The 24,816-nt window shown below is 40.9% G+C and overlaps 2 protein-coding genes across 6 annotated transcripts in view; one reads left to right on the top strand and one right to left on the bottom strand.

Moving 5' to 3' along the window:
- Positions 1–15,951, top strand: part of GNAL (G protein subunit alpha L) — a 433,469-nt gene extending 417,518 nt beyond the window's left edge. For both annotated transcript variants that reach the window (XM_073631319.1, XM_073631320.1), the window contains exons 10-12: positions 6,392–6,522; positions 10,190–10,257; positions 13,271–15,951. In XM_073631319.1, the coding sequence (XP_073487420.1) occupies positions 6,392–6,522; positions 10,190–10,257; positions 13,271–13,417 (346 nt within the window). In that variant the 3' untranslated portion in view covers positions 13,418–15,951. The remainder of the gene's footprint in view (positions 1–6,391; positions 6,523–10,189; positions 10,258–13,270) is intronic.
- The window catches only part of MPPE1 (metallophosphoesterase 1), a 137,096-nt gene continuing 128,182 nt past the window's right edge, over positions 15,903–24,816 (bottom strand). For 2 of the 4 annotated variants that reach the window (XM_073631321.1, XM_073631323.1), the window contains one exon: positions 15,903–17,780. In XM_073631321.1, coding sequence (XP_073487422.1) covers positions 17,607–17,780 — 174 coding nt within the window. In that variant the 3' untranslated portion in view covers positions 15,903–17,606. The remainder of the gene's footprint in view (positions 17,781–24,816) is intronic. The other 2 variants (XR_012244502.1, XM_073631324.1) reach the window with 2 other exon arrangements.

Here is a 24,816-nt window from a genome sequence, read left to right as displayed (position 1 = left end):
TGTCCACAAATATTTTTGCATTTTGGAAGGAAATGGGGGTATCTGAAAAAAGAAAGATGCAGAGTGGGCAGAATGTACAAACTCAGCGCAGATAGTGTCTGCAGCCCGAGATGGACCATCCAGGAAGGTTTAGTAACTAAAAGATATAACAGAAACCTACAAACTTGCAAAACTGTCTTTTATATATCAAGAGTGGATTGGTTAAATATTTAGGTAAACTACAAACCCCCTCCTCACCTACCATAGTAAAAGCAAGCTCAGTGTGTTTCAACTTAAGGCCTGAGTCTGTGTTTTTGATGAATTCAGTATGGCCTTGCTTGCAGTGCTTAACTTTTAGACCAGGCTGTACTTGACACAAGCTGTAGTCAGGACTTCTGTTTTGAGGCAAAGGAACTGAATAACGGAAAATTGTATACTCATGGCATACACTTTGGGTTGTGACTCCGTCCCCACAACTTGATAGGACCACATAGCTATTAATCCCAGAGAGGGCCCCCGCCCAGTATTCTCTGTATATATATCACCTTAGAAGGGTGGGCATCTGTATGCTGCCATGAAGATGCGACAGGAAATTTACAGAAAGGTGAGTATACGATTTTCCGTTTTCCTGTCGCATCATGGCAGCATACACTTTGGGGAATAACTCGCAAACTGGGTGGGAATGCAAAATAAGTTTATTTAACAAGGAATAGAAGAGTTGGCCTGGATAATTGTTCTTCCAAATTCCACTGTTGACAACCGTGCGGAATCCACCTTGTAATGTGTCATAAAGGTGTTCTTAGATGACCAAGTAGCCGCTCTGCATATAGTTTCCGAAGATACTCTGCAGTAAGCTGCCCAGGAGGTTGCCACTGCCCTGGTGGTGTGTGCCTTTAAGCCCTCAGGTATTTGTGACATACTCAATGAATAGGCTTTCTTGATGGCCTTCACCAACCATGATGCAATGGTGCGAGAGGATGCCGCTTGTCCTTTCCTAAAGCCATGCGGAATGACTAAAAGATTTTCCGTCTTCCTGAAAGGGCTGGTTGCTGTGAGGTATGCTGTTCACGTTAGGCTCCTTGAGTGGGTATAGCTTTGCTAGTCTGTTACTAAGACTGGTCTTCTTTTCGGGCTTTTGCCACTCGTCTTTGATCAGGTCCTCCAATTCGTCGATAAATGTGAAAGTTTCCGGGTCTTTCTTGAGGTTTGGAAAATACTTTTTTCAGTTTCTGCAGAGTTTTTTGGCTCCTCCCATCCCATCGCCTCTTTAAGCGATTTCACGAATGGCTCTAACAGCAAGAAATCGAAACCAGCTGAGACCTCCAAGTCTTCGCTGTCAGACAGGGCCTCCGGTTTCCTTGATGTGATGGGAGTAGCGGACAAGGTACTCTGAGCAGGCTTGTCTGGTTCAGAAGCTGAGGCTTGCAGAGTCGAATCTTTAACAGACTCCCTGACATCTGACTCTTTTTGCCTAGTGGCTTCGTCGAAGCACATATGGCAGGCCAGCTAATCCGGAAGTCCTATGGCACCACATACCCAGCAGGAGTTCCCTGCTGGACAGGAATAATGTGTAGGAGACGAACGCCTGTGTGTAGGGGATCTCCTATGATAGGAGTGACTGTGCCATGAGTAGGACATTGAGCGGCTTCTTCTGTGACTTGAGCGACTTCCCCTGTGGCCTGAGCGGCTTTTTCCGCGATCTGAGCGGCTTCGCCTGTGACCTGAGCGGCTTCTGTGTGAGGTCTCTCTGCGTTTTGAATTTGATGATCTTGAAGACCTGATAGGGCTGTCCAATTTAGGCAGCTTTAGTGGCCGGCTCTCTTTTCCAATCTTCACTACTTACCAAAACATCCTCCCCCTTACCTATTAGGCTGGTGGTGGTCTGCTGGGGCAGCGGCCTCCATGAGTGATGACAGAAATCCCACCTAAGAAAAGCACAGGGAAGTGAGGAAAACTTGCAGAGGAAGAAGCAGGAGAGAAGCATAGTTAAATCAAAGAGCAGCTTACTCAGGAGAGGGAATAACACAGGTGGGTGGTTATTAGTGCAGAGAAAGCAGGTAATGCTGAAGAGTAGGACTCCTGAACCAGGCAGAAGAGAAGTGAGAAAGAAACCGGATTTAAATCTGCCACCGTTCCGGCGGTGATGACGTCACGCATTCGCACTTGTGCGGCGAGGAGCCCGGCGCCATTTTGGAAGCTAGCAAACAATGAACTTGGGTGCGACACCGCTTTCTGCGCATGCGTGGAAGTGCCAGAACGCTTGGCGCGCAAACACTAGGCGATGCTGTGGGACTACAGGACTCAGGAGACCCACCTAAAATGTGACAGTGCGCAAAGATGAAACTGGAGGCTGCTGCACAGAGATTAAGCGTTTAAGCTGTTTAAGGCTTGTAAGACATCCGACGGCATACCCCTGAGACCACCAGGGTGGGGTTCCTTCCATCTAGCTCGTTTAGAGGCTGTACAGGCAAGGACTTCCACCCAGGAGAGGCTAGAACCTGGCTGGGGCGAAGCGGTAAGGGGGTGCTGATCCATTCGGTCCTGACAGGTGAGGAAAGAAAGGAGAATGGGGCGGGGTCCCTCTCTGGGATTAATAGCTACGTGGTCCTATCAGGTTGTGGGGGCGGAGTCACAACCCAAAGTGTATGCTGCCTTGATGCGACAGGAAACATTTTTTGTATTTATGTATGTGTGACATTTTGAATGTAACAGAAAAAGATGCAGTTTGCTGTTTTGCCACTTGGTGGCAACAGACAGCAAATAATTGAAACCTGAAGACTTTCTAATAAGGGAAAATGATTGCAGTTTACAGGAAAGTATTTTACCTTGCAGAAGTATTCAGGCCCCTGGCCAATCCTGTCACATTAAATAATCCTGCACACTGAATTTCTGTATGTTTATTATTTTTTTAAAGCCCTGAAACTCATATCATTTTATTATTGTGCTTTAAGCTATATATATATTGTATCCTGCAGACTCTCTGCCCATACGGGAGGTACAGGAAGACAGCTGAGAGTCTGCAGGATCCTGGCATTGCATCCACAATCTGCTAATCGTGGGTGCAATGCTTTACAGGCTGCAGTGTAAAAAAATAATAAATGCACTTTTTTTGACCTGTAAAAAAGATGTGCATTTATTTATTTATTTATTTATTTGTGTTTTATTTTTACAAAAGGTGAAATTATCCTTTAAGGATAACTCGTTGTCAGCACTTCTTTTTCTGTAGCATTTGTCAGTCATTAAAGTGGGCCTTGCAAAATGCGCTCCTCGCTGGTTAAAAGCGTAGAGTGGGACGTCATCCTCCTTATGGTGAGATCTGGGGAACGTAGAGTATCTCTAATATCAGCAGTGTGAGACTTGGAGTACTCAGCATTCACCAGGATCTTGTCAACAGGATGACGGGATTTCTTTTTTTTTTTACACTTTCAGCGAGGCGAAGAAGGGGGAGAACGTGTTGCACATTTAAAAAGTGGACCTTGCATAGAGTGCTTATGGGGCTTTTGTATACTAGAAAGGCTGTGCTTACCTGGGCCAGTATTCATCTCTTTGGAATGTGTTCATTGGACAAACCATTGTTAATCTGATTTATCATACAGCGGGATTCAGAAACATATTTACAAGTACTTGTAAGTGTTCTATTTTGAAAAATATAAAAAAGGTAAATCATTTAAATACCTAAAATACTGCCTGAAACAACCAAACTTTTTAACCCGCCAAATTAATAATAATAAAAAAAAACTATAGAATATAAAGGTGATAGGTAAGTGGTATAAGTACAACCTCAATTCCAAAAAAGTCACTGTTTAAAATGTACATAAAAACAGAATGCAATGATTTGCAAATCTCACAAACCTATATTTTATTCACAATAGAAAACAGAAAACATACCACATGTTTAAAAGGAGAACATTTTTTTTTTTTAAATTAACGTAATTTTGAAATTGATGACAGCAACATGTCTCAAAAAAGTTGCAAAAAGCTGGCAAAGTAAGTGGTACAAACAAGAAAGAGCTGGAAAGACATTTTGCAACTAATTTGGGTAATTGGCAACAGATCAGTAATATGATTGGGTATAAAAAGAGCACCTTAGAGAGTCAGAGTGTCTCAGAAGTAAAGATGGACAGAGGTTCACCAATCTGTGAAAAGCTGCATCTAAAAATTGTTGAACAATTTCAGAATAATGTTCCTTAACATAAGATTGCAAGGACTTTAAATATATCATCATCTACAGTAATCATCAAATCAATCTGGAGTAATCTCTGTGCGCAAGGGACAAGGCCAAATTGCAATATTGGACAACCATGAACTTTGGGCCCTCAGATGGTATTAAAAACAGGCATGATTCTGTAATGGACATTATTATTAGTATACAGGATTTATATAGCGCCAACAGTTTGTGCAGCGCTTTTCAACAGTAAGGCAGACAATACAATTACAATACCATTCAATACAGAAAGAATCAGAGGGCCCTGCTCATTATAGCTTACAATCTAGGAGGGAGGGTCAAGTGATACGAAAGGGTAATAACTGTGGGGGATGATCTAATGAAGAAAATAAAAGAACAGTTGTTAGGTGGAGGCAGGGTAGGCTTCTCCGAAGAGAAAAGTTTTCAGGGATCGCCTAAAAGTGGATAGATTTGGAGATAGACTGACAGATTGGGGTAGGGAATTCCAGAGGATGGGAGAGGCTCAGGAGAAGTCCTGGAGGCGAATATTGGATGAGGTGATGAGGAAACTAGAGAGCAGGAGGTCTTGGGAGGAATGAACACATCACTGCAGTACTTCCAAAAATCACTATCTGTGAACACAGTTCATTGTGCCACCAAAAAATGCAAAATAAAGCTCATGCAAAGAAGAAACCATATCTGAACATGAGCCAGACATACCTCCATCTTCTATGGACCAAAGCTTATTTTAAATGGTCTGTTGCAAAGTGGAAAACTGTTCTGTGGTCAGACAAATCAAAATGTGACATTCTTTTTGGAAACCATGGGCATTGCATCCTCCGGATTAGGGAGGAGAGGGACCTTCCGGCTTGTTATCAGCGCTCACTTCAAAAGCCTGCATCTCTGATTCTATGGGGGTGCATTAATGTGTATGGAATTGGTAGCTTGCACATCTGGAAAGGGACCATCAATGCTGCAAGATATATCCAGGTTTTAGAGCAGCATATGCTCTCATCCATTTTCATGGAAGATCTTGTGTATTTCAGATAGGATAATAAGATTAGATAATGTTAAACCGCATACTGCATCTATGACAGTGGCATGGCTTTGTAGTAGAAGAGTCTGGTTGCTTAACTGGCCTGCCTGTAATCCAGACCTTTCACCAATTGACAATATTTGGAACATTTTGAAAAGAAAAATACAGCAAAGACAACCCAGGACCGTTGAGAAGTTAGAATCCTAAATCAGGGCAAGAATGGGACAACATTCCTCTCCCAAAACTCCAGCAACTGGTCTCCTCCCAGACGTTTACAGAGTGTTGTCAAAAAAAGAGGGGATGCTACACCATGGTAAAGATGGTCCTGTCCCAACTTTTTGAGATGTGTTGCTGCCAATTTCAAAATTACCTTATTTTTTTCCCTTAAAATGGTTCTCAGTTTAAACATTTTCTTTTGTGAATAAACAATGGGTTTATGAGATTTGCAAATCATTGCATTGTTTTTTCGTGTAAATTTTACACAGCGTCCCAATTTTTTTTTGGAATTGGGGTTGTATATTTTTGTCAAAATAGGAGTTGTTTGAAGAAACCTTTCATTCTATTTTTTGTATTTAAAAGAGCAGCACGGGTTTGTCACACTGTATAAGTTTAAGCTTTAATTTTTTGAATGCAGTGTGATAGAATGATAGAGAGCTCACAAGCTGGGAGCCTAAGGCAGTGGCAGTCAAGTTACACGACATGAGCAATTGGCCATGCATGACATTCAGTGTATATAATGCTACAAATTGTATGGGGCAGTGTACATACTATAGTAAGAGGGTAGTGGCTATGGACATACTACTGGAGATTATCAGATCTACCAGACACTATACACGCACTTTTGATATTTCTCTCCAGATGATCCAAAAAAAAAATGCAGGAAGAAAACATGTAGCAAGCATGGACAGCATAGAATAAGTGAGCACCAGAGCAAAAACTATTTATCTAACAGAAGCCAGTGTAATTAATGCTTTCCTTTACTGGCCCCTACTGAACACATAGACAGGTAAAACATGGCCCCAGGGATCTTGGCTGTCTTATGACTTTGGGAACCCCCCACCTCCATCCTAGATGATGAACAGAAATTCAGAGCTTTGTGCTACCACATACTATTGGTATTACAGAGGTAACTGTTTTGTTATGAAAACCAGACAGAGCATCCTATATAGCACACTCAGTATAATCTATAAAATACATTTTGCTCTTTGCAGGTGGTTACGAACTATTTCTGTAATTTTGTTCTTGAACAAACAAGACATGTTGGCTGAAAAAGTCTTGGCAGGAAAATCAAAAATAGAAGATTACTTCCCAGAATATGTGCGCTACACTGTACCTGATGATGGTAAGCACAAAGATAAATGGTTTGTGTACATGGATATAAATGGCATTCAATGGCAATATAGGGAGGAAAAGCAAAATACTGCATAACGAGGGCTGTGTAGTAATGCTGTTATGTTCCTGTTGTGTATACCTTGTGACTGAATATACAGGTTCTTTGCTGTCTCAACTTCTACAGTGAGAGCTTTTAAAGCTGAACTCTAGGAAAATAGCTAAATACGCAGATGAAAAACCCATATGGAGACTATTTTAACTGCCTAAAGGATTTGTGTTTTGTATCCACCCAGTCCTGACATTTACGCAGCTTTGCTACACAGCACAGCCCTGTCTACCTAATTTTTCTCTGCTTCTGTTCAGTAACACATACGCCTGGTTCACATCTATGCCAATTTTGGTGCTTTTTGCAGAAACGCACTACAGTTTATTTAACATCAAGGGAAAACAGGTGTATTGGCGCTACAACCTTCCCACATAACAGCTCCAATCGGTGCTCAGACCTCGAGGCTGCCGACACCACCAACGTACCAGAATAGGGTAGTAGCATAGTAAAATGCTTTTGGAGTAAATCTATCTAAAGATAGTTTTCTGTTTAAGATTATAATAATAATTCATTAATAATTTAGTTTATTCAGCAAGAAATTGAGCTTAGTATGTAGCATGAGGATTTTTGGCAAACTCATTCAATGAATCCAAGCTCTGCAAGCTGAGATAACATGCACTGCATTGATGCATTCACACAATTTCACAGTAACCATGAGATAAAACAAAGTTCAGGAATATTCCTTTATCCCATTGTTTTGCAAATTTATGTAAACTACAAACTGTATGATTGAATCAGTTCTGATATTGCTGTTTTACTAACCTGACAGCTTATTATTTTAATAGGAAACTTTAATTTTGTTTGCAAATATTAAAGATTCTAACTATCAGCAAGAATGAGTCCTTACATTTAAAGAGCACCTGTCATTTCAGATCCATCGTGGCAGTGGCTGTTAGTGGAGATCTGCATACCTGCTGCCTCCACGTCCCTCACCTTGTTGTGTCACTGCCACATCACCAGCCATCCCATTAAAGTGAATGGGACTGTCGGTGAGTCAAGAGCAGGTCAGGAGGAGCCGCTGCGGGACAGAAATGACAGTTGCTCTTTAAAAATTATGATTTAAATCGAGTTGATTTAAATCAAGCCGTTTTACTAGTGATTTAAATCCTTATTTAACACAAATTCATTTAAATCAAATCCACCCTGTGTACAATGCTGTAAAAACAGCCTATGTGTTTCGGACGTTAGTCTTTAGTCATGGCTCAAGTCCATTTAACATGGTTTCCTATGGGACACGTTCACATGTATGCTTTATTTTTTTTCAGCCACTGCGTTTTTGGAAAGGCTAGGGACTTTTTTAACCACCTCCCACTCGGCCACTGCCCATATACGGCCAGGAACATCCTTCAGAAGGAGAGGGATCGCACGCGCTCATGCCTGTACAGCGGCGCAATCCCGATGCGCTCATGTCACTTGGACACAGCGCATCTCAGATCGGCAGTAGGGCTCTGTGATTGGCCCGCCTGATCACCTGATGGCTGCATCCAATCACAGCCATCATGTGACGTAAATAGAGAGCCGGTTGCTAGACGATCAGCTTTCTTCTCCTCACACGGATGTTGTCAGTGAGGAGAGAGACAGCTTTTTACCCACCGATCCCTTGCCCAGTGTGCCCACACAATGTCCCCAAAATGGTGTTCCCCACAACAGTGTCACCACACACATCTCCCCAAACAGTAAAAAAGCCTGTCCCCCACATATGTCCCAGTAAAATTATATGTCCCAATGATCATCTGCGTACATATGTCAGTGATCATCTGCGCACATCTGTACACGATCATCTGCGTACATATGTCCGTGATCACACAAACCACTTATTATACACTTAACAGGATTTTTTTGACCAAAGACATGTAGCAGAATACATTTTGGCTTAAATTTATGACAAAATTAGATTTTATTGGATTTCTTTTAAAATAAATCGTATGTCGCAAAAAATAAAAAAGTCGTGAATAAATACCACCAAAATAAAGCTCTATTTGTGTGGACAAAATGATAAAACTTTCATCTGGGTACAGTGTTGCATGATTGCGCAATTCTCATTGAAAGCGCGAGAGCGTGGAAAGCTGAAAATTGGCCTGGGAAGGAAAGGGGTGAAAGTGCCCAGTAAAGTGGTTAAAGCATAACGGTGTGTTTTAGGTTCAAGAGACTTCAATGGAGATGCTGCAGAAAAGCATGTTTGGTTTTGACGTGTTTTGCGCTTCCTAATCAGTCCCAACAACAAATTGCCCCCAAAAAACCCATATAAAATACAAAACGCTTTAAAAAAGAATCAAACAAGTGTGCAAAACACACCGCAAAAAGCACTGCAGAAATGGTTCTTTTTTTTTATAATCCAAATTTTTCTTTATTCCTATTATAAATTCCACAATTTACAATTATACATTCTTCATTCCATGCTTTACAATAACTACATAAAGTTAAACATAGTAAACATAGACAAGTAGACGAGAAACAAGCTAGTTACACAGTTCTCTTGTCAGCAGTTAACCAGTTGTACTAACCCAAACCCCCCCCCAAAAAAAAAAAAAATGGTTCAAAAGCAAATTGCATAGGTGTGAACCAGGCCTTACAGGTCTTTTACCTCCCTGAGTCTGTGATTGGACAGTGAAAGATCAGAAGCAGCAAGTAGATGAGCTCTTCTCTCTATCCTTGTATTAGCATGCTCATTTGAATTAGCTCTGTGCTGCTTTTCCCATTCCGGTCTAAGATCCCCAATACCAGCCCTAATTCTGGTACTTACACTGCTTGTTTTTAAAGTAAACATGTCATGAATGTTATAAGGGTAAGATAATACCGGTAGTACAAACCAAAATGAAAGATGCCTTTTTTATTTTTCCCAAACTCTCTCCTGTGAGCACCCAAACCTTGTAATGTTCGATCTTCAAACAATACTCCAACTTGTTGCTTGTGTTTTTACCTACTCCAGAACAATGCTGTAAGAGCGGCAAGGATGTGGAATTCTCTTCCACAGGCGGTGGTCTCAGCAGGGAGCATTGATAGTGTCATAAAACTATTAGATAAGCACCTGAATGACCGCAACATACAGGGTTATACAATGTAATACTGATATATAATCACACATAGGTTGGACTTGATGGACTTGTGTCTTTTTTTCAACCTCACCTACTATGTAATGCAATATTTGGTAGTAAAAGGATTGGCGCCTACCGGTATTTACAGTGTAACTCCTCTAAAGCCCTTCATTGACATCAGCTTCTCTGTGTGAATATCAAGTTAGCAACCACAGACAATGTAACAGGTATTGAATATAGATTTCTTTGCTAATAATTACAATACATCTAATTTATTTAGGGAAGTCTATCTAACAACAATTGTATTTGAGCCACCGCCATTAGATAATCCCCTGCAGCTATTACCTTTTGTACCACCTCCCCCTACCTTTAGATTGTAAGCTCCATGAGCAAGAACCTCCTATTCCTTCTGTATTGAACTGTATTGTAATTGTACTGTCCCACTTTATATTGTAAAGTGCTGCGTAAACTGTTGGTGCTGACTAAATACTATATAATGATAATAATAATCTCATGCTTTTTATTTTACCTTTTAGCGATACCGGACGCAGGAGAAGATCCCAAAGTGACCAGAGCTAAGTTCTTCATCCGAGATGAATTTTTAGTAAGTAATGTTACAGTAAACAGAACATTGCCCTAGCTAATTGTGTTGCCAGCAGTCAGCAAGTCTGAATTTTCTAATGGCATGTTTATTAAAGCCAAGTTGAACTTGCACACCTTTAGTTTTGATTCACCCGAAATTTATTTAGCTGTTTTAAACTAACAATGTAACATATTGAAGAAATCCTGTAAGATTTGCCATTAAAATTTACAGTATTTCCTTTCTTAGATTACCTCTGTCCACTGCTTAGCCCCAGTGTGCTTAGGCCTGGATACAGTACACATACACATGGGCTTTGCACAACAGCATAAACATCTAGCAATATTTTGTTTCATTTTTGTTGAATAATGGGGCAGCCATATTCGCAAATACACTTCACAATATATGAAGCCTTCTATTAACCACCTCAGCTCCGGAAGGTTTTACCCCTTCCTGACCTGGGCATTTTTTTGTTATTCAGCACTGCGCTACTTTAACTGGCAATGGCCCAGTCATGTAACACTGTATGTAATAAAATTTGTATCATTTTTTTTTTCTCACACAAATAGAGCTTCCTTTTGGTGGTATTTGATCACCACTGGGTTTTTTTATTTTTGTGATATAAACAAAAAACGTATCCTACTTTCTGTTATACAACAAATCCAATAAAATCAAATTTCTTCAAAAATTTGGGCCAAAATGTATTCTGCTACATATAAAAAAAAAATCTCGATACGTGTATATTAATTGGTTTGTGTGAAAGTTATAGCGTCTACAACTATGAAGATTGATCAGTTCTGATGTACTGACAGCCTATCTCATTTCTTGAGGCCCCAAAATAGTTAAAGTGTACTCGTGTGTATGTAATTATTATTATTAGATAGAGAAGGGCAGTGTTGCTCAACTTTTTCACAGCACCCTTTAAAAGTATTTTCAGTCTCGAGGCACCCCAATCTAAAAAAGCACTCCTGCTAGCTTAGAAAAACAGTTTTGATCATACAGAGTGTATGATCAGGAGTCAAGAGTAAAGCCTGGTTCACACAGGTGAACTTAAGTGTATGTCCACTCAAGGGCCATGTTTGCTCACATGGGGATGCTCAGGTGTTGCGTGCAGGCATTCCCATTCATATCTATTGGGACACAGCTGCTGCATGGACACAACTGTTTCTCCCAATTTGACATCTGTGTTGGTATGGGTCTCTGAACGCACACTGTATTTGGGGACCTACACCCACACGGATGTCAAATCAGCAGTACAGCCGCTACGTCCCAATTGACAATAATGGGACTGCCTGCATGGGGATGCAAGGAAAACCTTTGCAGGCAAACATGGTTCTTCCACAGGTGTACACATAAGTACGTTCATGTGAGTGAAACCCAACTAACATATAGACACACACACACATACATCTAGATATACAGTATATCACCTTTAAATAAATGCAGTTTACTGTATCTGGCAATTTACATTTGGCACCTGCACTGCCAGGTAAAATGCTTGTTTACATAGCTCTGCATGTTAGAGGGAGGTGGGGTCGGTCAAGACTCAGGAAGCATCTTTCTTCTATAGGCAGAGAAGACATTCAGTCTTTCTCAACCAGGATGCTGCGGGACCCCACTTGAGTAGTCAATGGTTAAACTTGTGTCTTTTTTTTTTTCATCTGTGCCCTGTTGGGGAGGCTGCCCTTCATTTCCTGTCTTGTAGACAGTCTGTCCAAAGTCAGGGAAATCCTCTCAGGCGGGTTCACTGAAACAAATGTGCCTCTATTCCTGACAACCACTGAAAATGTGGGATTTTTCCTCACTTTCAGGTTTTGATTAATGGTCAACAGGACAAATAGGCTAAAACTCCCTATGGGGCAACAATAATAAAAACGGGTTTGACACCCACCCCTCCCCCTCCACTGTACGCAAAAGTGGTTCTAAAGGCTAAACATTTTTTTACCCTAATGCATTCTCTGCATTCAGTTAAATAATGTCCCAGCATTTGTATCGCCCCCTCACCTCCAGCGATGTGCCCGTCTGCAACGGCTCTCTCCTCTCCTTTTGCTCAGAGGTAGCTGCTGTCAATCAAATCCTGTGAGCAGAGAGCAAGGGGCAGGGCTGAGCCACACTCTGTGTGTTTATTGGTGCACACACCCTGGCTAAGGAGCGAGCCCACACGACTGCCCCATAGCAAGCAGCTTGCAATGGAGGCACACAAAGAAGAGGAGCCAAGAGTTCCGGCAGGCGACCCCCAGAAGAAGAGGTTTGGGGCCACTTTGTGCAATACCATTTAACAGAGAAGGTAAGTATGGCATGTTGGTCCTTCTGAAAAAAAAAGGTACTCCTTTGTAGGTACATTTCTTTCAGAATCGGTGACAAAGAAAGCATTAGGATGAGCTTGATAACTAGGGTATTATAACTAAGATATCAGGAAATGGCTGCTTCACCACCACAGAAAATAGGGTTAAATAGGAGGAGTTATGGACCCCACACCTCTGCCTAATGGAACACAGCAGACCCTCTGTACACAGCCAGCCCACCACCAAAGTATAGCCAAGCTTCTGTGAATATCCAAATCAGGAGTTCCAGTATGACGCTGAGCAGGATAGCTGCGGCAAAAAATGAGGGAGCTTGTATTACATTACCAGCAGCTTTCAGACTCTGTAGATTTCTTCAGATTAGACATCTTAATCTAGCAGAGCTGGAGAGAAATGGCAAATATCAAAGTGAATTTACTATATGTGTATAGGGGTGAACCCGAGTGGTGCCTTTAATTTGACTAGTGTTCCCTCCTCCTAGAGGCAAGGTGTATATCCAGAGGTTTGATGCTGTGTCTCTCAATGAATGCTGGGAGAAATTGGGTAGTCTCCCTATTACCTTATGACATGTTTCCTCATAGATATCTTGCTCTCAATGTCTTGTTTTATTACAGCACTGAAATGAGTCTCGTGTAGCCAAATCTTTCTCCAAATGACATGTATAATGTTCAATGAATGTATCTGAGTGTATTCTGACAGCTTATAAAACAAGATGTTTTCTTTTGTCTGTGCAGCGGATAAGTACAGCAAGTGGAGATGGAAGACATTACTGCTATCCTCATTTTACCTGTGCCGTAGACACTGAGAACATTCGCAGAGTTTTCAATGACTGTCGAGATATCATCCAGAGAATGCACCTCCGCCAATATGAACTCTTGTAATCATTTTCACTGTGGAGCCTGTGGTTTTAAATCCTTTGCCACTTTCTGTCTCTTTCCTCTGTACTGCTCCACACAGGGTGGAACATCCCTACAGCGCACTTTTTTTCTAGGCTTCTTTGCTTTTATTTTTTTTTTTTTTTTAAGATTTTTTTTGTTACCAATGTCTCATTTTCCCTTTATGAAAGAGGGCAGCTGAAGTCCTTGTACTATTTATTTTCTTCACAGGACACTTTTTTTTTCCTAACCATTCCTTTGTACAATTGCTGCTCATTCCCCTTACTAAGGACCCTATTGGTCTCTTTCTAGGCCTAGATTATGGCAACGCCTGCACCTTTAGTGAATTTAGCAATTCTCACCTACACAGCCACCTGTGCAGAAGACAGGGCCATAAGCCATTTCTAAGTTCTTTAAGGTAGTATACCCCAGACTATCACTTCTGCAGCCTTTCTGTAGGTACAAAAAAATCACTGTACACCCTTTACTGCTAGGCTGAGCATGCAGTGGTTAGGTGATTCACTTGCTCTACAACCTTCTGCTAGAAAGCACTAAGGTTCCTCAGCTCAGTAATCTATTTAATTTGAACTAGGACATATTTGAGAAGTACATACTGCAGACTTTCTGTAAGCACAACAGGATGATTCAGTAGGGTAAAGAGGTTTGTGCAAAGTACAGCAAGCCATAGCAACTTATCAGAATTCATCTCACTGATCTGATTGTAGTAAAATGAAATCCTATGGGGTAACTGCATTTTGCACATCATCATCATCATTGCTTTGTACGGCTTTACAGATTGAGCCAATAAGTGCATCTTTTAGTATGCGTTGCATTTGTGGCGAATAAGAAAGTCAGCATAGTCTGTTTTATATACCAAAAGATTAGTGTCCATTTGAAAGCGCTATCCCCACAAGTTATGTGTTAATAATAGGAAGACTACAATTACAGGTCTCCTGAGTGTAGGAAAGAAATCATTAGCTGTTTTTAGATGGGGGTACAAAATAAAAGGTCCCTAGAACCCCCTATTTGTGGGAACACAAAACTGCACGAACATCACATTACTCTTGTAACTATGAAGCCCATGTCCAGTGGTTTGCACTGACTGACATCGTAGCAGGATAATTCAGATAGTGTGGTTCCAAAAAGCAGTAAGTGATGTGACACAGGGATTCACATTTAAATGAAAGTCTAAAAAAAAATCCCTTTACTTTACCAAGCAGTGATCTTGGATGTTCACTGGGGTGAACAGGACCATGACCTAGGAGAGGTGTACTGACAGGCAATATCAAAACTCATAGTAAATATAAGACTGCACCTTTTAATGTTAATAAATATATGTATGATAGGGCAATGGACACCACCCTATTAGAGGTCAGGGTGAAACGCACTGATTGGGGTAGTGTGCTTTAGCAAAACCTCTTCAAATGAGGAGGGACAAACATTTGTTTGAGCAGTAGCTTTGCTTTAAGTGGCTCTCTGAACAAGAAAGGTTACCATTCCACTAAGCCTTTGGCTACCTCTGTTCTTTAGCATTATATTTTATTTTATTTTTTACCTCTTTTGGGCTCATGCCCTTGGAGTGTACACCCATCTTTTAGATGGCACTATGCTCAGACTTATTCCTGTGTGGATTTTATTATCTTATTATAGCTATTTTTACTTTACCATGACACTGAAGAGTACTTGATGGAGGAAATAAGAAATAATGCACTTTGTATCAGGTTAAAAAAATGAAAAAGAAAAAAAAAAAGAGTAGATGAAGTTACACACAATGTAGCAGCACCAGAGATATTTATTATTGTCACAGATCTTTGCAATGGTGAGTTGCAGGTCAACAGAGTGACCTCAGCTCTTGAACACCTTCAGGTGGATGAGGGAGCTTGTGGTCCATTGCAGAGCAGTGGACTGCAAGTCTTCGGTGGCGCTGAGTTTAAAGGACGTTCCAGAATCCATACATAGCGTAGGTTAATGAAGAAGCAAAGTCAAGCATTTTTTTTTTTTTTTTTTTACATTTTTATGGTATATTGTGGCTAAGTGTTTCTGCACACCTCAGGCATTCAAACTGCAGCTGCTTTCAGCCTCTCACGTCAAGGCAGAAAAGAAAAAAAAAAAATGACCACCTGCACCGATATTATATGCTTTGTCCACAGATGATCTTTTTAGCCTTAGATCATTACTGGGCTTTAGTCCTTCATAGAGTTTTTTTTTTTTTTTTTTATTTTGTTTAACTGCTGGTTTATTATAATGTACAGATGTAAAATGTAATATTATTTTGTACAACTTTATTGAAAAAAAAATAATACTTGTAGAAGATCTTTGTGCCTTGATTATGGCTGTACCTGTAAAATGAGCTAAGATGTAAGTATGTTTTTGATTGCGCTGTACAGCTTGATGTCAAACTTGCCTGCAGCTGTGACTGCAGGTAGGAACTATCTGTAGAATTTAGTTTTTTTTTCTGGTTTATATAAAAGAAGGAAATGCTCTTTAGTACAAAAAAAAGAAAACAAAAAAAAAAAAAAAGTATAAATTATGCAAATTAACCACTTACCTTTACAAGTAAGGTCCTACAATGACCAGTTGTTGCAGCAAACATGCCTTTTTTTGTTTTCCTTCTGTTATATGTGCAGGCACGGGAAGGAGGTGAAGAAGTCTCAGCTTTAAAACAAAAAAACTAAATCTATTGGAATCCATTTCTTTGTTCATATTTGCAGCCTAGTGGTGTTTTAGTGGGAACCAAGGAGATTTTTTTTTTTACATTTCTTTTAGGAACTTTTTGATCATATTTGCATGGATCCAACATTCCCAGTATTGCCACAGAGATACTGTCAATGTTACCTATGGCAGCATCAGTTTAGGCTTGCTCCATTTATGGCAGCAGTGGATGTTGTGTAAGCCTATAGCACGATGAGGAGGGTAAACAAAAAGGTGGAAATCTTTGTCTAACCTGATAAATTTACAAGATGACATTTTAATTTCTCTTTTAATAAAGAGACACATTAGAAAGTTGGTTTATTTTAAATATTATAGAATTGATATGTGTGACTATTTCTCAAACTTGAATAATTTATGCAAATGTTCTCTAAAGAAGTTGTGGTACAATACTATATATAAATATATATATAATATAAATATACAAAGCAAGAACTGCTGTAGCAATAAGGCATGTCCTTTTTAGTAATTATTACACTGCTTTATATTTTATACTTAGGTGTTTTATGTATGTGAGTCTAGATGACCTGTGTCCAAGATAACCTGTACATTGTCTACACTTACTGTTAACAGCGGTAAAGACAAGCCTTTCTAGACAACATCACTTAAGATTTGTTGAATAATGTCAGTCCTCCAATTGCTGCCTTCCTATCCACTTGCGCAGTGGAGGTGCCACGCGATACCTTCAAGACATTGGACAAAGTTAAATTGCGTACGGTTGTCTTCATGTCTTCTTTACAGTTGTATAAGACTCTTGGAGAGACTTTTATAATGTTTATATTGGAGCCCCATATAGCAATCATCACTGTGTGGCTCACATCAGACCACAGAGGAATCACTACCAAAGTAAAGAGAGGGTGTACTTTATGGGTATGCACAGGGATGTGCTCTGCATCCCAAAGTGATAAACCCTGTAATTATTCATTGTTCCTCTGGCCATAAAGTATGAGGACTGCTTGTCTGTAGAGAGACCTGTACACTTCATAATAGTGAGCAACATTTTTTGTCTTGTGTTAAGCGCTCATGGATTTTTCCACCCCTGACCCCATTATGCCACTCATTTTGAAAGACTAAACTTGTGATAACAACCCTTGCCTTTCTCACTGAGGCTAAAGTTTATCAAACATCAAAATGGCATACATACAATAAATATCATAGACAATCATATTTATTTAAATTAAAAAAAAGTATCATTTTGAGCATTAATATCCAAGTTGGCCTGAGAAGTGAAATAAAAAAAACCAGAAGGGTAAAGTGTCCACAGGCTGACCTTAACCACACAGGGCTCATCTGTATGGTCCTGGAGGGGATATGGCTATCAAATCAATGAAGGAATTTTTTCTTTAATGTATAGGTTACAGTCACATATTGTACAGGTACATCATTTAATAAATATATATTTGGTAAAATGTACTGGTCTATTCTAGAGAACAAAACAAACTAGTGTTTTCCATATGGCATGGCTTGAGTATGGAACATGCCTCCTTTACACTGGCTTTTCCTTGGGCACGAAGAAGGATTTCAAAGCATTTATTAGAAACAACTGGAACACTGCATAGAGAAACAGCAGAATGCTTGCTACAGAGTAGGTGTAGATGACTGTATTCTCAGTTGGAAGGAAGCATTTTTCAAGTGCAAAGTCTTCAGCTGTGATCAAGCCCTGAAGAAAAAAAAAAATTAAGAAAACCTTAGCAGAACATCCACTGTCTTTCATAACCCAGCAAAGCAATCCTCATCAAACTGAAAATATGTACTAACAATTCATACAAAAACTGAAGGTGAACTGGTTTTCCTAGGTTTTTAATAGATATATCAATGCAGCTAATTTGTAAAGCGCTATAGGGATAATATTTCTAAATAAAGGGTTCCTTTCCGGGTAAAGCCAATGCTGATGACTGGTCCTGTGAGTAACCCCTCAGGGTTTACTTTGTGAATTGCATTCCAACATTTTCAGAGCATTTAGGGAAGGTATATGAAAGGTGAACACAAGGCATCATTGCTGGCAAAGTGTCCTGTAGTAGTAGAAGGAAGACTGCTATGGTTAACAGGCATTTCCTTTTTACAGAATAGTATGTTCATTTGTGGCCTTACAGATCTGCTCAGAAAACACATTAAAAATCAAGCTGGTGGCTAAGGCCCGGCGTGGTCACTGCACACTATGCTTTCAGAAAAATGGCTTTCACATCACAATACTCAGGATAACCTTCATTTTAGCACAATTTCTGTGATAACACAATGTTTAAAAATATAAACAATAAAAAAACACCAAAAGTAGCATATTAACCTCATCTGTATAACTTTTAATGGGGATTTAGTCTGCTTGATATTTATTTTTAAAGATACACACACAAATGAGATCTAATGCAAGTGATTAATGTGTGTGCTTGAGTTTAAAAAAACAAAACACCTGTTCCTATGTATAGTTTGCAAATATATACATGGGATAGTTCTAGTTGCATATTTATATATATTCCATGTTTTCGCATCCCACAATGGTTTACTTTACTGCTCCTTCTAACCATGCTCATCTATAAGTTGGCTGATGCATGCGAAAGCTGTGCACCATTTATGTGGCCAATTTCTTTGCAGACAATTATGAGAAAAACATATTCCTCTAATGGCTGATCTACCATTACTTATATTTAATACAATAGAAAATAGAAGACCACCTTTGTAAAATTGGAAAGGTCTCATATTTTAATTTTACGTCGAATACTGCAATATGGGGTATTTTTTTATAATGCAATGAATGTGACAATCACTGCAGGTGTATTTTTCTGATGGTTTTAAATTATAGTGATTGATTCACCTGCAGGGAATCAACTGCATTCACTGCTTTAAAGAGAAAGAATAGAATATTTTCAGCATGTGAACACTTAGGGCCGGTTCACACTGGGGCGGCTTCAAAGTCGTCTGCCTCTGAAGCCGCCCCGTATAGCGCGACCTCAGCACGGCTTGCAAACAACTTTAATAGAAGTCAATGCAAGCTGAAGTCGCCCCCAAGTAGTACAGGTACCTTTTTCTAAGTCGGAGCGACTTGAGTCTCTCCCATTAGAACGGTTCCATTGCACTGCATGGAATGTGAATTGTCAGGTCGCCCCAGTGTGAACCAGCAGTGTGAACAGGGAGATATTTATAAAGGATAAGTTCACATTTTGGAACCTTACATGTTTCAGCAGCTGCAGCGCTCTCCATTGACAGTGGCCAAGCATCTTCTCTGGGTTGCCCGCTATCACTGAAAAAGGCGTGGCCATGCAGGGCTCTGCCTGCCTGACCACATCATTCATTCACAGCCCTCTGTGAATGGAAAACTACCTTTGTGGCTGTCGGCTTGTAGTTCTCAATAAACTACCATGGCACTGTTGAGCGCTCTGGTAGTTCATTCATTCTTCCTGTCAGTGTGCATCTGTCTGCCTGTACAAGCAGATACACCGAGAAGTTTACAGGAGTCCTGCATGGCACCTGCAATCTGCTTTCCAGGCTCCAAGAAAAAATAAATGCACATTTTTTTTACCTGCAAAAAGATGTGCTTTTTTATTTAAAGTTGAACTGATCCTTTAAAGTCTAACTGCAGGTTTCTTGTGACTTCCTCTGTCTGGCAGAGGTGGAAATTGTGACGTCTTCACCTGAGTCAATCAGAGGAAGCTCTGTATTCATTGATGGAATACTAAGCCTCATATGAATGGCTGAGCAGTAGCAACTTAATTTTGTTCTGGGAGCTGGCCAAGAAGTCCCCATCCCACTGCCAGAACAGAGCGCTGTATAGAGTATGTAGCTGTCGCAACATACTGTTTATAAAGCACTTCCAGCGGTGCATCTGTAAGGCTAAGTTTACACTAGTGCGCTTTGTGCATTCCGCATTTGCATTTATACAGCAGCCCATTAATTTCAGTGGGCTGCTGTATCTGCAGCAAACTCAGGGAAAAGGTCCTTGCAGCTTTTCAAAAACAAAGCTGCACAACCCTCCATTTTCTGAGGCATTGGGGTATCATTAGGACTTAATGGCACCTTCTGCATGTTGGCATAAGAGCAGCGTCTATTAGTTGTGGGTGCAGGAAAGTGTGCAATTTACATGCTGTCCTGCACCCACAACACTGTGAACCTAGCCTTAGTGAAGAAAATAGTTTGGACCAGCTTGGCCTAAACCAGGGGTACTCAACCTTTTGAAAAGCGAGGGCCACTTAAGTGATTTGGTAAATGGTCACGGGCCACAATAAAATAACATGGTTCAACATTTCTTATTATGAACATTTTCTTCCTGCAGCTGCTGAATTCTGGTAGGAGAAAGAGGAGGAGAAGCCAACTTTCAGTGGCTGCAGGAGGAAAATGGAGAGGATTGGTTCCTGTATATGCTGCCCCTCCTGTCCAAGTGTAAAAGAGAATGTCACAGGGAGGCTGCGCGGGCCCCCTGGAGCATGGATTGGGGTCACCACTCCGACCTCTGATGCTACACCAGTAGTTTGGGGGAGGGATTGGTGGTAAAAACGCATCTCAACTATGGGGTTTTACTGACCCTGTAAACCACAAATGTAATTGAGCCCTTACTGTTCTGAGCCTCCTATAAGGCTGCTTTCAGACTAATGAGCTGTGGTTTACCCGCACCTGCAGCTTTCCTGTGGGTTAGCTGCACTTTGCCATAGACTTCTATTATATCGTGCAATAAAACGCCTGCATTCAGGAGGTTTGATGCCAATTCAGAAAGCGCACCATACCCGCGGGATATAATAGACATCGATGATGGCTCAGTGCAGCTAACCCGCAGGAGCACTGCGCTGCACCCACAGATCAGTGTGAAAGTAGCCTAATAGCTGCTAGAAAGGTCCCAGGCGTAGTGCATTTGGTATTGCTCCACTTGAGTCAGATGCCGACTGTACAGAGGAAGCATCGGCTTATGCAGCTTCTGCTCTCTCGACGGACACCTGCTTCCTCCACTGCCAGTCCCAGCTTGATGCACTCAGATGGTGATCGTGTTGCTGACCCCTGGGGCATGCACTTCACTGGTTTGAAGTCAGGGGCCACAGGCTAAGCAACAGTGGCCTAAACAAACTATTTAAAGTCACAAGAAACCGAAGTTAGACTTTGTCAATCTATTTTATTTATGAAAACAGTACAAAGCCTAAGTGGCCTAACCCACATGAGTAGGCACAGAACAAATCCAATACAAACAACAATAAAGCAAAAACATCAGGTGCTGTGTGGCTCCTGTGATAAAAATAATGATTGCAGGAGTAAAAGAAAATTGCCCCTATCCTACACTAGGGTCCCCAGCGAGAGCCAGTACATAAGGATATGGTCAGCCCTCCTGTTATCCCAGTAGTAAGTCAACAGGTGCTGTTAAATAGTAGTCATAGTTGCCGTAGAGGCTTCTCCAAGCCACCGTGCTCAAACTTTGTTAAACTTTTTGGGGTAGCCTGTTACTGTAGGTGTAAGTTTTAATTCACCAGTTACTTCCTAAATTAAATGGAGGGAGTAGAGGGTTTTTTTTTCCAATGCTTTGTGATGGCTTTTCAGGCATAAAACAACAATAGGCACAGAAGTGTCCTTTCTGCAACTGAAGGAACGAAGTCCTAAAAAAAAAAGACCTACTAAGCAAATCCGAGGGGATGAAGGAGGTCTGAGTGACTACATTGATGTTACAGACTCTGTCAATCCAGTAAAGAAAAATTGTGGGACTTGTCCATAAAAAAAATCTCTGTGTGGATAATCACAGCACCAGCAAGAAGAATATTAAGCCGATGGAGCCTGTGTGGCGTGCAATATTCATAATGTTACTTTTTAAATTGTATGAGCCGATCTCGGCTGCACACTAATTGTTTAAAGCCCCCCTTGAGCAGCAGTTCAAGATTAGAGGAGGCCATATCTAGTTGCCCCTCAACTAATTGACTCCGGAAGGCATGCAAAATCTGCAGATATCTGAAATGGTACTGGGAAGGGATATAGTAACTGGCGCAAAGACTATCGAAGGGCAGTAAAAGATGGTTCTCTACAGTGTGTGCAATGCTTTTACTTTAGAATTTTGCCCAACACTGTGGGTGAGGGAGCATATAGAGGAGGGATAGGGATTGGTTGTTCCACAGGGGGGTATTCGGGGAAATAGTAGACAGGGGCACAGACTTTAGGACTTTCATGTATCAGGACATGCTTCCCGCATCAGAAGATGAAGAAGTTCAACTGCAGGGCATTGATTATACAAAATGGCCAATCTAGGGGCTGGAGCCTCAGCAAGGGACCAGAAGAAGTCTATTGGGAGGCCATCAGAGCCTGAGGCCTTACCATTAGGAAAGCAGCTGATTGCTGAAAGGACTTCATCTGCAGTTGTAGGGTGCATCATAAATTCCGTGTTTGAATCAGAAAACCATGCTAATGCGATCAGGTTAAGTAAAGAAGCGAGGTAAGAGGGGTTAAAATTTGAGGGCAGGGAAGAGCTACTGTATAAAGACCTGTGTAACAGTTTGTAAATTCAGACAAAATCCCCCAGGGGTTGTAGATACAGAATTATCCACGGTCCAAATTTCAGGGATATCGGTAATAGGCCTGTCATGTTGAAATAATATAAGTCAGCCCTGGTGAGATCAGTTAGGTGTAACTAATTCACGTCATGCAAACATGAGCAGGTCAAAATTGTCGGAGGTGGGGGAGGAGGCATACTGGTCAGGCCTGACATCAACTTCTCTTTGTGAGCATTGCATATTAAAGGCCTGATCAGATGGAATAGGGGAGACCTATTGACCTCCTAATGGACGCCTTTAAGGCATCCTATTTCAAGCCTGGAAAAGACGACCCCTCATTTAGGCCCCAATATTCTTGAATTCAAGTGGGAATAAACCAACACACCATTGATCTTGGATTACAGTCCAAAATTTTTATTGCAGAAAGATCACATCACAACAGGGTAGGTGCAACGTTTCGGATCCACGCAGGACCCCTTCGTCAGGCATGTGATATACAGTGATTATTATTAACTAACATTATTAACTAAGCACCTCAGTGTGCAGCTGCCCCAAAGCAATAGGGCACATCTCCGAGATGTGTACTGATCTTGGCACATAAACAGCGGGACCAGGCGTCCCAGTTACCTGGCAGCAGGACCCTGAGCCAATCAGCGCACCACGTAGGTCGAGCATGCACAATATGGACACACATGCCTGATGAAGGGGCCCTGCTTGGCTCCAAAACGTTGTACCTACCCTGTTTTGATGTGATCTTTCTGCAATAAACGTTTTGGACTGCAATCCAAGATCCATGGTGTGCTGGCAAACGTGTATTTATCTGTGATATATCTAGTGTCCAGCTGGTGATCGCTGCAGCACCCACTACAGAGGAGCCTCTAATTAAGGAACATGTGAGATGGGAATATGAACAAAACCAATGAGCACCCAGTCACCACAGATATCCCTTTCAATACTGACAGGTCCTCAGCATCAGAGCAGTGGTCAGATAGGCCACTTGGGAGATAATAAATCTCTTGAACATCTGACAAAAGGGATGAATTAACAAATGCCAGATCAACATGGGAGGAGGTTTTGTGTGTGGTAGAGAAACAGGAGTATGTTGTATGAATGTACCACTTTAAGAAAAAAAATAAAAATAAGATAAAATTTGATATTCAAAAAAAGTTGGGACAGGGCAACAAAAAAAAAAAAAACTGGCAATGTAAGTGGTACTAACAAGAAAGAGCAGGGAGAACATTTTGCAAATAATTTGGTTAACTGGCAGCAGGTCAGTAATATGATTAAGTATAAAAAGAGCATCTTAGAGACTCAGCGTGTCCCAGAAGTAAAGATGGGCAGAGGTTCACCAATTTGTGAAAAGTTGTGTCTAAAAATTGTCGAACAATTTCAGAATAACGCTTCTCAATGTAAAACTGCTTAGAGACTTTAAACAGATCATCATCTACAGTACATATTATAAAAATATTCAGAGAATATGGAGAAATCTCTGTGCAAGGGACAAGGCTGAAATGCAATTGGATGCCCATGATCTTTGGACCCTCAGATGGCACTGAATTAAGAACAGGCATGATTCTGTTAACATCACTGCATGGGCTCAGAAATATTTCCAAAAATGAGTGGCTGTGAACACAGTTCGCCACATCATCCCAAAGTGTGAGGTAAAGCTCTATCGTGCAATGAAGAAGTCATATCTGAATATGATCCAGAAATGCCGCCATCTTCTATGGGCCAAAGCTCATTTAAAATGGTCTGTAGTAAAGTCAAAACTGTTCTGTGGTCAGACAAATCAAAATTTGAGATTCATTTTGGCAACCATAGGCACAGCTTCCTTTTGGACTAAAGAGGAGAGGGACCTTCTAGATTTTTATCAGCAATCAGTTCAAAAGTCTGCATCTCTGATGGTATGGGGGTGCATTATTGCTCATGGAATAGGCAGCTTGCACATCTGGAAAGGCACCATCAATGCTGAAAGATAAAGCCAGGTTTTAGAACAGCATATGCTCCCATCCAGACGGTGTCTTTTTTAGTGAAGGCCTTGCATATTTCAGCAGGACAATGCTAAACTGCATACTGCATCTATGACAATAGCATGGTTTTGTAGTAAAATAGTCCAGGTGTTGAACTGGCCTGCCTGCAATCCAAACCTTTCCCAATTGACAATATTTGGCACATCCTAAAATGAAAAAATACAACAAAGACCCAGGACTGTTGGGCAGTTAGAATCCTATATCAGGAAAGAATGGG

This window comes from Aquarana catesbeiana, linkage group LG05, assembly GCF_042186555.1.
Source record: "Aquarana catesbeiana isolate 2022-GZ linkage group LG05, ASM4218655v1, whole genome shotgun sequence".
In the NCBI taxonomy this organism is placed as follows: domain Eukaryota; kingdom Metazoa; phylum Chordata; class Amphibia; order Anura; family Ranidae; genus Aquarana; species Aquarana catesbeiana.
The sequence above is the reverse complement of the archived record's forward strand: the minus strand, read 5'-3'. Positions and strand labels throughout refer to the sequence as shown.